The following is a 17,543-nucleotide window of genomic DNA, read 5'->3' on the forward strand; positions in this document are numbered from 1 at the left end:
CGACGAGTTAAACGGGGTCGTTTTTCCGATCCCAATCACGCGCGATACATGCACTCGCGTGGCCCAAACGACGCCGTTTTGGCCTCGTCCGAACGTGCAGGGGGAAAGAGAGGGGGAGGGAGAGGAAGAAAGCGCTTGCGAGAAGGAAGGGAAGGGAAGGGAGAAGAGAGAAGCTGACAAGAACGTGCAAATAAAATACGCACGGTTTAGTTAAACAACCGTAAACCCTAACGATTTAAATACCCGTTCTCTCTCTCTCTCTCTCTCCTTGCTTCCTTCCTTCCTGCTCCTCCTCCTCTTCCCTGTCCCCCTCTCCCTCCCCTTCTCTCTCTAGCTCTCTCTCTCTCTCTCCTCTCCGCGCACAGTCTCTCTCTCTCTCTCTCTAAGCATCGCGGAGGCGACGGCGGAGGTCGGCCTCGCTCTCCCTCTCCCTCTCCCTCTCCCAGCCGCCGCCGCCGCCGCCGACGCCGCCCGGCTTCCGGCGACGAGAGGCGCGGCGCCCAATTAGAGCGACGATCGGTCGGTTGGTCGGTCAATCGGGGAGAGCAATCGGCTTTGCGGTTTCGTAGCTCGATTCGGAGGCTCCCCCTCGATCGCCGCCTGATCCTTCGGCAGTAATTGCTCGGGGCCATGGATCTCCCGAGGCTCACCGTGATATTCCAGGCCGCGCTGAGTCCCAACCCCGATGAGCGCAAGGCCGCGGAGCAAAGCCTCAACCAGGTTCGGCTCAAGTCGTCGTCTCGTCGTTTGTTTTGGCGCTCCCGCCCGCTCTTGCTTCTTGGATGCCTGAATTGAGTTTCGGAGCGTTTGGCTTAGCTCTAATCATCGGTCTTCCGATCGTAACTGGGTTTCCCCCGTCCGTTGCTGTTTAAGCGGGCGCTTCTTGTTTCGTTCGTACTTTGGCGGACTCTACTGTTTCGAGTGGTGATGGGGATCGGTTTGCTTGCGGATTGAGTGTATTTTTAGTTCGCTTCCTTTTTCGACTCTCGATAATTTGAGGGCTTTTGTTGGATATGTCTCTTCGTCGTTTTGATGAATTGCTTCTCTCTCTCTCGGGGTGTTGTCCTCCGGCAGTTCCAATACGCGCCGCAGCATCTAGTGAGGTCGTTGCAGATCATCGTGGACATTAATTGCGACATGGCTGTGCGGCAGGTTGCTAGTATTCATTTCAAAAACTTCATTGCTAAGCACTGGTCCCCTCATGAGCCCGGTACTTTTCCATTCCTTTGGTTTGGTTGATTAGATTGGGTTCTTTGCTGCTGCACGGTTAGATTTGTGTCCCCTTCTGCTCATGGTTGTGTGAAATTAAAATGTAGATAAGCACCAACCGATCTTGAAGACCGATAAAGATATGGTTCGAGATCACATTCTAGTATTTGTTGCTCAAGTTCCCCCTTTGCTGAGGTATGGTTCCTCTTATGTTTGATGATTAAATTAGCTTTCTCTTATTCTTCTCTTTCCATTGCTTTTATTCATTAGCGAGGAAGAAGTTTTTGGTATACTTCATCTCTTTTCTGATGCTATTTCTCATATCAACATCACAATTATGAAAAGGAAAGGTCATTATGGATTTTCTTCTGTTAATATTTTAGTGCTATTCCAAATCCAGCGTTCAAGATGCTAATCTATACTTAGATGCGCAGGGTGCAGCTTGGTGAATGCTTAAAGACGATAGTTCATGCCGATTATCCAGAGCAGTGGCCCCGCCTACTTGACTGGGTTAAGCACAACTTGCAAGATCAACAAGTATATGGGGCTTTATTTGTGTTGAGGATCCTCGCAAGAGAATATGAGTACGTACATTAATCTTCTGATGCGGACATTTTCCCACCTAATTCTTTTGGCATAATTTGTGTTGATAACATTTATCAACGCACAGATACCATTCCGCTCTGATTTCTTCCTCGAAGGGGTATTGGGATTATGAATTAGTGTATGAGTTTCACCATTCTCTCTAGAATAAGTGTAGTCGCTTATTCATTTGGAAGATGTTCTGGCTAGTTGAGAACAAGGGAAGCTCGTTTGCATTCCTACATGGTGCCAGCTTATGCTTCCTTTAGATATGCATATTTTTGCGAAGTGGGCCGTGGAGTTGTAGTCGCGGCATTTTACTCTTTGTAATTTTCTTTAACAGTGGGGAGGGTAGTTAAAGGTTGAAATTGTGGTATACCTCACCCCAAAATGATATGTATGTGAATGCTCACACACTCGTCACTCATGGTCTCAACCATGAGTATATGTGGATTTTGTTGTTCCAATGATCGTCGAATTTTCTGTGATGGTTAAAGTGCATCATGAACTTGCATGATGTGGTGGATTGGGATTTCATGTGTTAATTTATCAACTAAGCTTTTTAGAAAGTTCCGAATTCCCGTTAAAAGATTATGATAGCTGAGTGAGTTCGATTTACTGTAATTGTTAATCATCCTAATTCCTAATGAAAGCTGTTTCTCATTTTGGAATTACTCTAATCAAGAACATCGACAGTTTGTTAAAGATTTTTTATGTCCAATCTTTTGTAGTCATCCAACTTCCCTCATTCCTTCTGATAGCTTGTTGGACTTGATTGAAAGTGAAATCAAAGTTAATGACTTGATTGAGAGGGTTAGAAGTTCAGTAAAGTGCATGGTTGTAGGAGAAAAGGTGGATGACTTTGAAAGTGATTTCGTTGAACTTTTAGCTCTTAAAATGAGTTCCTTCAAGATGAGTTTAGTATGTGGTAGTTTCTTTTGAGAACTTAAGAGAACGCTACTTGGCCGACTGTGTATGTGGCAAGTGAAAGATGGTGCTAGCATTTTTGGTATATGGAGATCATGGTTGTGGGTGGCTGAATAATGTGGAAATGCTGCTGCGCAATGGCAGCAATAGCTAGCATAGTGCTGGTGACGGAACAAGTATTAAAATATAAATTTTGTGATCCAAACTGTTCTGGTCTAAACCCAGACCGTATATCTTTGAAAGAATATGTTCATGCTCATCTAGAGTCGGGTGAAATTTGTCATTTAGCATTATTGTTTTGATGGGAAAGTCTAAAGTATCCATAGTAAGTATAACAAATACGGCTGAACTTAGTGTCTACTTTTCTTTGTACCTGTTTTACCCAAAGTAGGATATTAGGATGCTACAAAATTATAATAGTTTGTCATATGCAGAGTAGGAAATTCTTACCTTATCTAAAGTTGCATCATTGATACGTCAAACATGTGGAAATCTATCAAAAAGATTGGTAGACTCTACCTCTCCTTGCAAATTCAAGCCTAGTAATGATAGTGCAATCATCAAGAGATGATTTCGATTGGTCAAGTGAGGTCCCTTGTATGTCCCTGTGGAAATATGTTCTTTAGTGAAAACAGAGTTGACAATCAATTCAGCAGGACTTATTTGTTGAAGAGATCAGATTTATTTGGACTTTTATTTAGGCAAAATAAGGTTGGCACAAGACACAGAAACCAAAAAAATGGTTTATAGTCTTAGGTGGGCATTGGGAGCAGAAGGGGTTGGGCATCAGCTCATCAGTTTCCGGAATTTCCTGAAAAAGGTAGATATGCTGGTATTGCAGTTACATTTCGAAAATGGATGTTTTAGAAAAGGATAGTTTGCAACGTATTTTGTACCTCATGATAGATCAATTAGCTTTTCTGAACTAAAACCATAGGCAGATCAAATCAACCCTTAGATTCTCGTTGTCATAGTTTCTTTTTGTGAATATATCACAATCTTAGTTGCGTCTTTAAGGAATTTTTGTGAACTTCATGGAATTTTTTTGGATAAATATGCATTAGATTCAGTTTGGTGTGATGACAAGGGAGACGAATCAATATTCGACAAGGTGATGGGAGGATGACACAGTTGATTAATCAATGGCATATTTAATGGTCAGGTTATACATCTTCCTGTGTAAAATCTCAACAATATGATGTTTGAGCAAGACAGTCGATTCTGTACTGTATGAGTGAAGGTTTCCTTCTTTAAATTTTCTTTACTTGAGAAACCAAAACAAGTCAAGTTGGTGTTGGAAATGTTGCTCTTAAAGAATACTTTCTGATTATTTTGTTGTATCTTCATGCTCCTCTTTCTTTTGTCAACATTATAAATTTGGTACAACCTGCATCTCTTGTTTAATTTAATCTTTTTGTGGTTGTCACCGCTACTCATTTCTTTCATGAACATGTTTTGACGGTCTTGGTTATGTCGGTAACATCGAACTGCTTTCTTAATAGTGATTTATCCTTTCGAAGGCATCATAGCAATTCATCCTAAGTCATGTTATGATGCTTATTCATGATTCCCATCTGCCCGGGATGTTTGATGTATTATTCATACATTATCTGAGGTTTTGTTTGCCAGGTTCAAGTCTGACGAGGAGAGGACACCCGTTTATCGCATTGTTGAAGAGACATTCCCTCATCTGCTCAATATCTTTAATAGACTTGTCCAGATTGTCAATCCATCGCTGGAAGTGGCAGATCTAATAAAGCTCATTTGCAAAATATTCTGGTCCTCTATTTATGTATGTCCTTGGGCCTTCGTTTCTTAGATAAGGCAAAATTCTCTGTTAGTGACTTTGATCGAAGTGCATACTTCAACTGCTCTAGATGATATTGATTCATTTGGCTGACCTTGTACAATCTTCTTACATCTTTATGTCAAATGCAGCTGGAAATTCCAAAGCAGTTATTTGATCCAAATGTGTTTAATGCTTGGATGATTCTTTTCTTAAATGTGTTGGAAAGACCCGTTCCCATTGAAGGCCAGCCAGTAGATCCAGAGACTAGGAAATCTTGGGGTTGGTGGAAGGTGAAGAAATGGACAGTACACATTTTAAACAGGCTGTACACACGGTGAGTATTCCATCTGAAGTAAGTTCATGAAATGATCAACGTATTTTCTAAGGCGATTTGTATTCCGGTTAAAACTTCACCTCTCATGTTACAGGTTTGGAGATCTTAAGCTTCAGAACCCTGAAAATAAGGCCTTTGCTCAAATGTTTCAGAAGAACTATGCGGGAAAAATATTGGAGTGCCACTTAAATTTGTTGAATGTTATTCGTGCTGGGGGTTATCTACCTGACAGAGTTACAAATCTCATTCTTCAATATCTCAGCAACAGGTTGGACTAATAGTATCTTGCATATACATATTGCATTGTCACATCTTTGCTCTAATCCGTTAGTTTTTTAAGTAATATTGCTGTGAAACTAAAGAGCTTGAAATATATGGTTTGTTGGATATGACTGCGGAGTGCAAGATGAGTCTGCTCTGGTGAATCAATGGTTACTGGTTGTTGATATGTTGAAATCTAGTGTGGCTATAGTCTTTTAAATTGCCATTCAAATAGCTGGTGCTTCTCCCATTTTCGATTAAGTTTGTGTAATTAGATGTCGGAAGGACTACATACGTAGAAGTTGCCCAAATCGAAGATAAGATGAGAGAAGGTTGTGATATGGTTTGGTCATGTTTAATGAAACCTTTGGATGCTCCGGTAAGGAGATGTGAGCAAGGGATGGAAATGCTGGTTAGAAGGGACAGGGGACGGCGTAGGATTTGGAATGAGACGATAAGGAAAGATTTGTGGCGTTTAGAGCTTATAAAGGTCTTACAGAGGATAAAGCACAATGCATGCAATGGGATTGATATAACTGACCCGTCTTAGTGAATTAAGACTTGGTTTTTGATGTTACTGTTTTACTTATGGGAAGAGCTCACGAACTCAAGTTCTGACCACGAGTGGTTATTGGGCTGATGTGCATACTTTAGTTTCCGGGGGATAACTTAGTATCTAGAAGCCTTTTTCAATTGAGCGCATTCTTTAATGTGTTATATTCATCCCAAAACCTTGTTAAAGCTTATGATTTAAATATGCTCATTGCATGAGGAGTAAAGACAGTATTCTGCCCTGATCTGACACTGATTTTTCCACTATACTTTATTTTTGGATTGCAGTATCTCCAAGAACAGCATGTACCATTTGCTGCAACCAAGACTTGAAGTTCTTCTATTTGAGATTGTTTTTCCCCTCATGTGCTTCAATGACAATGATCAGAAACTTTGGGATGAGGACCCTCATGAGTATGTGCGGAAGGGTTATGGTAAGTCTTCCAAATTGTTTGATTGATAATTTTGTTCTGTGTGCTTGACCTGTTGCATTTTCATGTAGATATCATCGAAGATCTTTACAGTCCAAGAACTGCATCCATGGATTTTGTCAGTGAGTTGGTTAGAAAACGTGGAAAAGATAATCTACAAAAGTTCATCCAATTCATTGTGGAGATATTTAAGAGGTAACTTCTAATTTAATAAATTTCCATGTCTACTTTGACACCACTAGGAGTGGTTATGTATGTCTGACCACTGGCATCAAGTTTGACATGTTCGTTGTCCCATGTCTCTTGCCAGATATGATGAATCCCCCGTGGAATATAAACCCTATCGACAAAAAGATGGCGCTCTTCTTGCTATTGGAGCACTCTGTGATAAATTGAAGCAAACTGAACCATACAAGGCTGAACTAGAAAGAATGTTGGTGCAGCACGTATTCCCTGAATTTAGCAGTCCTGTCGGGCACCTGAGAGCTAAGGTTTGTTTCATTGGATTCATCTACTTTTCCTTCAAGGAAAGTTTTTATTTTTCTCACTTTTTATTAGGCCTTGTCAGCTAAGGTTTGTTTCAAAGGTTTGTTCCTAGCTATGTGCTTTTGCATTCTTGTCATAATAAATTGAAAAGATACTTGAAAACTCTTTATTTGATAAATGCTCTTCGTAACAAATAGTGAGTTGATGAAGTTTGGAATAGTACTTGATTTATATAGATGATGCCTAGCTGGTGAGAAAACATCTCCTAAACATTGTTTTGCTGTCATTAATTAGTACCTGGAGCCATATTCTTTTCTAGGTAAGCGGCAACTTGAAGCCTTGGAGTTGTAAGTTTTTAGGTTGTTTTCGCAGTTCCTTGTTAAGGCTAGAACTATTTTTCCTGGGAGCTTTTGGGCCAATTAATCGGAAAAGTTTGATAGAAGAAATTAATAGAAGAAACTCATGATAATTTCTTCACTTTTTGTACCTTAAGAATGTGGATTTATTGGTATTGATGAAGTGAAGTTCTTGCTGGGGATCCCTTTTTGATTGTCCAGGTGAAAGAAAATTTGGAGTTTACTATATATCTTGTTTTATTCGAGTGCATTGCTTAGTTTTTCAAAAGGCTCTAGAACTTTGTTTACCTCTGTGGTTCCCTTAATGACTTTCCTTTTGTCTCATTCGTATTATAGGCTGCATGGGTTGCTGGACAGTATGCTCATATCAATTTTTCTGATCCTAACAACTTCCGGAAGGCTTTGCACAGTGTTGTTTCTGGGCTACGGGATCCTGAGCTCCCTGTCCGTGTTGACTCAGTTTTTGCATTGCGTTCTTTTGTTGAAGCTTGTAGAGGTACGTTGCTTGCATATTTGTCTTTTCTTCTTCTTTTTCACAGTTTTTTCCTTGTGTCTTTTTGTTTCTCTTTCCTTGTCCATTTTATTGAAAAGTGTGCTTACGAAAATTGTATTTTGCCTGGAAATCAGACTTGAATGAAATCCGTCCAATCCTTCCACAGCTCCTTGACGGTATGTGGTATTGAAAACCTTTCTGTGTTGTCTGAAGTCAATATGGAGTTCTATTAATTGCCTCTGATGCTTGGATATGCAGAGTTTTTTAAGCTAATGAATGAGGTTGAGAATGAGGATCTTGTTTTCACATTGGAGACAATTGTCGACAAATTTGGGGAGGAGATGGCACCTTATGCTCTTGGGTTATGCCAGAATTTGGTAATGAGTCTGGTTTAGGTTTTCTTCACTGCTGTTTTTCTTGTTTGCTTGAAATACTGATCACACAGTTCACGACAGGCTTCTGCATTCTGGAGGTGTATGAACTCCGCAGAAGCTGATGATGAAGGTGATGATCCTGGTGCTCTGGCTGCTGTTGGTTGTTTGCGTGCCATAAGCACGATCCTTGAGTCTGTGAGCAGGCTTCCTCACCTCTTCATCCAAATTGAACCAACTTTGCTGCCCATAATGCGAAAAATGTTGACTACCGATGGACAAGGTGGATATGCTGATTCTTGCCGACTTTTTTGGCTGCCATGTTACCTTATGTTCTTTTTGTTCTTTTTTCTTGCGTATATTTTTTGCTTGACACTATGGATCTATCCATTCTATTTCCCAACTACAACTGTATATTTCTATCAATGATAGTTTTATAATGGGGTTTTGATTTTCTGGAAGTAATTTATTTTATGAAATATCAAGAGATTATTGTTTGTGCAATCGCAACACCCGAGCTAATTATTCACAGTGCTAACGAGGCATATTTGCGAGATATCATGATTATCATTTCAAGATTGAACTGAAGAAAAAAAAAACTACTGCACTTTGAAAATATTGTGAATACTGTGAGACTTGCTTAAGCATTGTAAGATGTATATTTAAGTAATACATTTTTGTGATAAGTAGTTTTGCATAATGTCTTTCTTGCTTGCCTTTTGATATCTGGTGGGGATTTTGTTTCTTAGTGGTTGCTAATTTTCTTCATATGCATCATGCATTCTAAGGAAATGGGATTTGTTTATGCATTGGGTCCAATGTGCGGAGGATTTTGTTTGATCCATGATATATGTCAAAAAGTTTGAAGTATGGAAAGCATAATACGTGAAAATTAGAATAACCATAGATACTTACTTTTATCCCGGTAAAACAGTTCTTTTGTTAGTTTTTCTTGATGACAAGCAAAAAGGGCAGGAGTCACTTAGTACCTTTTTGGCTTTCACAATTGTACCTTTTCTCTCTCATGGGGAACCTTGGTGATCTTAAACTATCTCTCTAAACGAACTTCATATTTCCTCATTTGGTGGACCAAAAAGTTCAGCTAGTGCTGTACTGGCAAAAGATTCTTTTCTTTTAGATATGTGGTTTTAATTACTATCCACCATTGAAATCCAGGTGGAGGATGTTTTAACGAAAAGTAGGCCTAGCATATATCTTGTCTTCCAGTTCAGATAATTTTGTTGAATGTGACACTTTTGAAATCGTCTCTCCCCCTCCCCCCGTGCCCGACCCCTTTCTCTTTCTCTGCCTCTTCCTGTTGTGTGCTGGGTGAAGGATCTTGTTTAGATGTCCTTACGTGTTTTAGAGCTTCACGTATGTAATAGAAAGAAGTATTAGAGTGACTTTTAGAGAGGTTCCAATTTGGTAGTCCGGCATTTCTCATGATACCGAGCTTCTTTTTTACTGTGTGGAGATCTTTGTGAAGACTAACCCCGACTTTCCTCATTTATCCAAGGTTCAACCTGTGGACTTGTTGCCGGTGGATGTAGTTGATTGGTTGGTGCTCTTGAAGTTCACACTAGTCTATGCATTTGTGAAATATCAGGGTCATTTTTTTTCCTCACTTTGATGCCTAAGAGTTTCGTGTCCATCTTGCTGGATTCATTGTGGGTAACTCTTGAAATATGGACCACTGTGTTGAGAAAAGATACCTTCAATTTGGCAATCACATTGAGCAGTTTTCTTGGATGATTCAAATATTTCCTGCAAATTATTTGTCCTTTTCTGTCTTGAGAAATGCTCTTAGCAGGTTTATTTTTCTTAAATTGTAAGTAATGAGCCACTGAGTGATGACATTATTATGTAATGTCCATGATACTGAATACTTACATTTACTGACGGTGTCTTACACTGTACTTCGACAGAGGTTTTTGAAGAAGTTTTGGAGATTGTGTCTTACATGACCTTCTATTCACCTACAATATCAATGGATATGTGGACTCTCTGGCCATTGATGATGGATGCACTCGCAAATTGGGCAATCGATTTCTTTCCTAGTAAGTAATTTAGCATTTGTTCTTGATATCTTGGGTCATTGAGTTGCTTGGTGTGATTTGGCATTTCCACTATTCTCCATTTGATCTTGTATGAAATTCCTTTACTTATGTCTCACGTCTTAATTCAATAAATACTTTTATTTTTGGGTTAAGTAGTGTCTTGTCTGTTCATCTTGAAAGGTAAATAAAGAACTCAATAGTATGCTTAACTCTGTATGCTTTAAGTGCCTTGGTATGGGTTCAATTAGTGATAAGAAAATAGTATCATTTGATTTAATTAGTATGTGGGAAATGACTATCTCAATGTCCATTGTCAAGATCTTACTTTATGCTGTCTTAAGGGAATTATAGAGGCCTAATAAGGCATTAGAAGCAAATGGGTTAATGGTCTAGGGGAATTATGACCGACTGTTAGGGAAAAAAGAAGGTTTAATCATCATTGTGGTCCTGACATATTTGTCATCAGAGGCTGCATAAATTGTATGTCAGCTCGCTTTGGTGTTAAAAAGCTGTCAAACCCATGGAATGAACTTCCATGTATGCATTTCTTACTACATTTGTATCGAGCAGATATACTAGTTCCTTTGGACAACTACATCTCGAGAGGAACTGGACATTTCTTGGCTTGCAAGGATCCCGATTATCAGCAAAGTCTGTGGAATATGATTTCATCTGTGAGTACCTTTTAGATGCTAAGCTGTCTCTGTTGTATAATTATTTTTGCCTTTCTAATAGTTCTGGGTGTTCTTTATTTTCTTGAGTAGGTTATGGCTGACAAAAACCTAGAAGACAGTGACATTGAGCCAGCTCCAAAGCTCATTGAAGTAGTGTTCCAGAACTGCAAAGGTCAGGTAGATCATTGGGTTGAGCCATATCTCAGAATCACTGTTGAGCGGTTGCGGCGTACTGAGAAATCCTACTTAAAATGTCTTCTCATTCAAGTGGTGAGGAGCTGAGGATAAATATCGTTTCTTTGACTAGATGGATCTTTCTTTTTCCTACCATCTATCTGTTATCATGTTGTCTCATATTATTTCCTTTCTTATCTTTAATGAAAACTTGTGTTTTTATATGTTTCTTATAGATTGCCAATGCTCTTTATTACAATGTGGGCTTGACACTCAGCATATTGCAAAAGCTGGGTATTGCCACAGAAATCTTCAGTCTGTGGTTCCAGATGCTGCAACAAGTTAAAAAAAGCGGCCTTCTGGCTAATTTCAAAAGGTTATCGTCAGTGAACATCTTTCTTGGAATTTTTTCCTTATTTATGTCGGATGGATCAATCATTTTACTGATTTTCGTAATACAGAGAACATGACAAGAAAGTCTGCTGCTTGGGCCTAACGTCTCTACTGGCGCTTCCTGCTGATCAATTACCAGAGGAGGCTTTGGGGCGTGTTTTTAAGGCCACACTTGATCTGTTAGTTAAATACAAAGATCAAATTGCAGGTCTCACATCCTCTATAATTGTCTGATCCTCCTTTTTCCCTATATAGTTAATTACAATCTTCGATACAATCTGGTTTTTTTTTACCGGCATTTACGGTGGTTCTGCAAGTTTTACCTCTTCTATCTTGTATCCCCAGAAGCTGAAAAGGAGGACGAGGCTGAAGATGATGATGAAATGGATGGTTTCCAAACAGATGACGAAGACGATGAAGTTGATGGGTCTGAAGAGATGGGTGTTGATGCCGAGGATGGGGATGAAGCTGATAGCATCAGATTCCAGAAATTGGCAGCACAGGTACATTTGTACTTTAACTCGATCTTTCCTTGCTGGGTCTGATTGTGCTCCATTCCTGACTCAGACTTCCAAATCTCAGAGGAGGTGTTGATATATTCATGTCTGGATATAATTGCGGTGCCATTTTGTTTTTATCTTATTCGGAATTTCATGGATTTCCCTTGAATGGTTGCTGAATCTTTAAATCATTCAACCGGAAAAGGTCTAGGGGTGAGCGTCTATGTGGTAGAGGACTACAGTTACTGCTAAACATTGGAAAGTAGGATGGAAGTTTTTCGAATTTTTTTAGATCCTGCCATGTGGCCATACTACAAATATAAAGGAATATAGTGGTGATTGTCCTTTTCTCTGGTAATCAGTCACTGCATATATTTGCCATGGCAAAAAAGATTATATGGGCTTGTTTGTTTCCACTAAAAGATACGTGGAGTATTTTTTGCTTTCCTGTTAAAATTTATAATATTATTTGAACTCCAAGTAATTATGAGATACGTGTCAAGATTTATATGTTGTGCAAGTTTCTTGTGTTTCGGCTTATAAAAAGAACTCAAAAGTACCACAAGATTTAAATTAAAAATCATGATGGACTGAACTTTCTTTGAAAGTGGTCTTTAGATTTTCTTATGGAGACCAATGTTGATCATGCAGGCAAAGGCATTCCGTCCACATGACTCAGACGACGATGACTCTGATGATGACTATAGCGACGATGAAGAATTGCAGTCACCAATAGATGAGGTTGACCCCTTCATATTCTTCGTTGACATGGTCAAAGGTTAGTGGAAGAGAGTGCTCTTTGGCAATTGGACACCATTTTTATTTTATCGCAGAAGACATTGTTCTAAACATTTCCTTTCTGTTTTTAGCCATGCAAATGTCAAACCCGATGAGGTTCCAGAACCTCACGCAGACCCTGGACTTTCATTATCAAGCACTCGCCAATGGGGTTGCACAACATGCAGAGCAGAGGAGAGCAGCAATAGAAAAAGAGAAGGTAGAGAAAGCTTCCGCCACCCCTGTGTCATGACTTGAGGCAAGATGCCCTCGTTTTTCAGAGAAATGCTCTTTGGTCTCAAGTTTTCTTTGGTTTGATCTCTCATTTGTGGGAAACGGAGAGTTCTTGCAAATCCCTATGAAGTGATTGTTCCAATTGGATGGTTCTCGGTCATTGAGGTCAGTGAGAGTGCTCCCTAGAGGTTCGAGTTTTGAAGCCCTTACACCTCCTAAAGTTGTAGAGAATTCGGCAGCTGCCGCTTTTCTCAGTGTATGTGTCTGGGAGTATTCAGTCGGGTGGGTTTTGCCATCACATTAATAAGAGCGGCTCATCTCAGCAATGTTGAAGAAACTGTTGTGTCATAAAATGGGACAGAGAGTCCCTCTCTCTTGCGAGGCATGGCAACTACTCTCCCGGGGTGAGTGGAAGAGTTCGTCTTGTTCTTTTGTATACAGGGGATGGTCTGGTGGCCTCAATTGTTATTTTCTGGGTGCTGAGTTAGCCCCCTCATTTTTTATTTCCCTTTCGAGAAAAATTTTTTGTGGGTATAGTCGTTAGCAATCACGCATCGGTCGTTGTCGGTTTATATTGGTTTTGGATCTTTTTGGCGTTTTATCTTCGCAGAGGGCTTTAGAGGGTAAGCTTCCTGCTTATTGTAAAACAGTTGTATTCTTTGTCACCTGTCAGTCGATGGAGGAATGGATTTTGTTCCTGTTGGGGAGCTTTCTCCTCTCTTTTCATTTCTTCTTCAGTTGGTTGGCCCGAAAACACGTTTCTGGTGACCGGACTTCTAAAATACATTAGGATTCGCGGCAAAAAAACAGTCCAATAGTAAGCTTTGTGGAGTGATAAAAGGCGTAGAACGCAGTTCTTGGACATGGGGTGACAAAAACCAGTTTGTTTTCATTTCTTGGTAGCTGCCCAGATGGAGAGAGTTGAAAGCAGCTGATTTGTTTGGAGAGCAATCTTGGCACTGCTTACTGTTTTATTGGTGTTTTTTCTCTCAGCTCATTCGTTTTTTTCTGCCTCGGTGTTTTGAGTCGAGTCGAATGGAGTGATGGCTACTTCGGTTCGAAAATTCTGTATGAGATAGTGAATACTGAGTAGTCAGTTTGCTGCGAATGCCTTCGAGGCGCAGAGTCTCTGTCGAGGCTCCGGCGGCGGCCCTCCTTCAACAATCTTCGACTAACAGTTCCGAAATTGCAAAATGGTATCACCATTGCTATTATGTTCGGGTGCTCATATTTTTTGTCGCGAATTCGGTCCTCAACTTATAACTCCAATCGCGACTTCAGGACGAATTCGTATTTCCGTCCAAAAGTCGACAGAAAATGATGTGACTTGTGCCAAATATGAACAAGTGATGTTGACATTAGAATAGAAAACTGAAAATATTAAGGAGCAATTGCAAAAATGATGCTTGTATAGTTGGTCATGTTCAATTTGGAAAACCTGTACATTGTTTTTGCGACAGATTTAATCAGATTAATGTTTTTTTTTTTTGGCGAAAAATGAATGATTTAGATTAAATATTCTTTAAAACGATTGCTTGTATTACTTGAAATAATTAGTTAATGAAAAATATTCTCATTATCGACAACAATTTATGTCTAGACATTTATATTGACGATAAAATATTTTTCATTTATTAATTTTTGTAAATGATACAAGCGATTATTTTTAAGTAAAAATGTTTTCTAAATTATGTATTTTCTACGAAACAAATGGAGTCTAAATCTCGGCGACAACATGTGACGGCAAGCATAATCAATAATGGAAAAACTAAGGATACAAGCCTAGAGTCGTAATTCTCCAGTCTAATGCACTTGCCCAAATACCCTAAAAAGAATACTCAACGATCCTCAATTTTTGCACTAATTATCACGCGATGCCACATATAAATCAGGGAAAATTGCAATTTGGAGTCCAAAGTGGGGCCATTTTCCCAAAATGGTGTCACAAGTGGACTTAGTGCCAAATTGGTACCCAAAGTCCCCAAAAAGTATCAAATAAGGGTCTGGGTCGCTGGCCGGCGATCCCGCGACTGTTCCGGCGAACGGAACAGTATTTTTATTTTTATTTTTCCTTTTTACAGTTTTTTTCTTTTCCTTTTCCTTTTTTTTTTCTCCTTTCCCTCCGCCGGCCATTGTCGGGGCTGGCGGAGGTCGCTAGCCTCAGGCGGAGGTGGCCCTGGTCGGCGAGGGCGACCCAGGGCAGGGCGAGGGTCACCCTCGCCGGCTGTCGGGCGAGGGCCGCCTCGCTTGGGGCGGGCGAGGGCGACCCTCGCCGCATCCGGCGAAGGATGCTCGCCGGATCCGGCGAGGGTCGCCCGCCCGCCCGCCCAGCGAGGGCGGCCTCGCCCAACGCCGACGAGGGCGACCTGTGGCCTGGCGAGGGTCGCTCGCCGGTGAGGGCAAGGCGACCCTCGCTCGGGCCGGGTGGGCGAGGGCGACCTCGCCGATCCGGCGAGAGCATCCCTCGCCGGATGCGAGGTCGCCCACGCCCGCCCGCCCAGCGAGGCGGCCCGCCTCGCCCGCCCAGAGTGGCGGCCTCGCCGCTGTTCGGCGAGGGCGACCCTCGCCCGACCCCGGGTAGCCCTCGCCGGCGCGGGCGAGGCGCCCTCGCTTGGGTCGAGCGGGCGTGGGTGACCCTCGCCAGATCCGGCGAGGGATGCTCTTGCCGGATTTGGCGACGATCGTCCTCGCCCGCCCAGCCCAAGCGAGGGCGACCCAGGGTCGGGCGAGGGTCGCCCTCGCCGGCCAGGGCCGCCTCCGCCTGAGGCTAGCGACCTCCGCCGGCCCCGGCAATGGCCGGCGGAGGGAAAGGAGAAAAAAACAAAGAGGAAAAGGAAAAGAAAAAAACAGAAAAAAGGAAAAAAAAAATAAAAACACTGTTCCGTTCTCCGGAACAGTCGCGGGATCGCCGGCCGGCGGGTATTTTGGCCGGCCGGCAATCCAGACTCTTATTTGACACTTTTTGAGGACTTTGGGTACCAATTTGGCACTAAGTCCACTTGGGACCCCATTTTGGGAAAATGGCCCCACTTTGGACCGCAAATTGAAATTTTCCCTATAAATCATCATCACTTGGCTTTTTCCTTGTTTGCATTTGGACGAAAGTATGGAATTTGTCCAAAAATTAGAATCGAATTTGATTGGTTGAGGGACCAAATCTACGAAAAAATAAAGTACGAGGACCGAAATTGAACGAAGACTATATAATAGAGGGAACAATTTTGTAATTTTTTCTCAAGTTTTAATTTGTTTACTCCGCGTCAGGGCGTGTTCTCCGGTGTTTGTTTGGCGTTTTGCGTTTAACTTTAAGTGGGGAACATTCAATTTCCAAATAACAATTCCGGGACCAACTTTGTCACAAGATAAAATAAGGGGACCGAAAGTAAACGACAATAATACGAGGACCACTTTTATAATTTCCCATTTAATTAATTTATCAAACACAAAAAAAGTATAAATCTCACACATTTCACTTCTAATTATGAGGGAAAATGAGAATTCTAGGTGCAATGCTAACATATTGTCAACAGTGCTACCGGGATTAATTTGTGGAAATGTTGGATTTCAAGTGACATATACTCAGAGAAAATTGTCCAGAAAGTCCTAAATTTATTGTGCGACGATCAATTCAGTCTTAAACATTTTAATTTTCCCAATTTAGCCGTAAACATTTTGATAACTTGTCAATTCAATCATAAACCAGTCAATTGTGTTAATTTAGTCTTAAACCTTTTAATGAATTGTTAATGTAGTCTTTCTAGCTAATTTTGGCCAGAAATTGCTGACGTGATGGTCCAGTCAGCGTCGGCCATCTTACATGGCATGGTGGTGCGACCGACACTAATGTGGATAATTCTTTACCTTTCTAAAGAAAAAATTACGATTTATTTCTTTATTTTTTATTCTCTTCTTTTCTTTTCTATTTCATTGTGCCTATGGACTATCGGCCACTGGCAGAGGGCCAACGACCTCCACCGGCCCCTGGGTGAGGGCTTGTGTGCCCTCGCTAAGACCGACGACGGTGTAGCGAGCCCTCGCCAGCCATAGCGAAGGCAGACGAGGGCCGTGACGCCCTCGCTATGACCCACGAGGGCTCTCGATGCCTTTGCCGGCTGCAACGAGCCCTCGCCAAATCCGGTGAGGGCCACGATGCCCTCACCTAGGGGCCAGCAGAGGTCGCCGACCCTTGACCAGTGGCTGGTGGCCCTGCAGACTCAATGAAAAAGAAAATAAAAAATAAAAAATAAGAATTTTTTTAAAAAGTTAAAAAATTATTCATGTTAGCACCAACCATGCTGTGTCGGACTGCCAGTGTCGATTGGACCGTCACGTCAACGATTTCCAACTAAAATTAGCCGGCAGGACTACATTGACAATTCATTAAAAAGGTTTATGACTAAATTGGCAAATCGTCAAAAGGTTTAAGATTAAATTGGCACAATCGAAAAGTGTAGTATTAAATTAGCAAGTTTGTGGTCTGGGCGAGCTCGGCTTGGGCCCTATTACTACCTTTGGGCATCGGTCAAATGCGGTTCAGGTTGCAACGAACACATACCTAAATATTTCGATTCGGTTTAGGTATCACGAAAATCCGACCCGAATCGAACCATCGGCAGCCCTAACTGCAGTGCAAGTTTTAATTCTCCTAATAATTATTGGAAAGATGGAACATACATCGCCGGTGTAAGTAACACTTTAATCGATTTTATTCACCTTTGGTTTGAGGTACATAAGATCGGTCCACTAAAATTTTTGTCATATTGACGGTCTATGCTATCGTTTCTCTTGTAATTATTATTTTTTTAAAAAGAAAATCATGCGAAACCTAAAATGGGCCCGTTTCGGAATCTGCAGTTGGACGCGCCAACTTTTGGGGCAATTCCTGTCCACCTGACTCTCGAACCTCTTCTCCGTACATCAAGAATTTCGGACAACCCATTCCT

General features: G+C 41.3%; 1 protein-coding gene across 1 annotated transcript; it reads left to right on the top strand.

Annotated features, from left to right (window-relative positions):
* The first annotated feature begins 301 nt into the window (after positions 1–301).
* On the top strand, positions 302–13,298 carry LOC115686281 (importin beta-like SAD2). Its single transcript, XM_030611512.2, has 22 exons — positions 302–720; positions 1,075–1,210; positions 1,317–1,404; positions 1,644–1,793; positions 4,348–4,510; positions 4,657–4,841; positions 4,936–5,109; positions 5,943–6,088; positions 6,157–6,280; positions 6,396–6,576; positions 7,264–7,423; positions 7,555–7,596; positions 7,679–7,797; positions 7,876–8,074; positions 9,717–9,848; positions 10,419–10,522; positions 10,613–10,792; positions 10,933–11,072; positions 11,158–11,297; positions 11,435–11,592; positions 12,241–12,367; positions 12,459–13,298. The coding sequence occupies exons 1-22, from the start codon at positions 631–633 to the stop codon at positions 12,617–12,619; spliced, it is 3,099 nt and encodes a 1,032-aa protein (XP_030467372.2). The 5' UTR covers positions 302–630; the 3' UTR covers positions 12,620–13,298.
* The last annotated feature ends 4,245 nt before the right edge of the window (positions 13,299–17,543 follow it).

Source organism: Syzygium oleosum, unplaced genomic scaffold, assembly GCF_021117445.2.
Source record: "Syzygium oleosum isolate NSW1041296 unplaced genomic scaffold, Sole_v2.1 Sole_v2.01, whole genome shotgun sequence".
Taxonomy (NCBI): Eukaryota; Viridiplantae; Streptophyta; class Magnoliopsida; order Myrtales; family Myrtaceae; genus Syzygium; species Syzygium oleosum.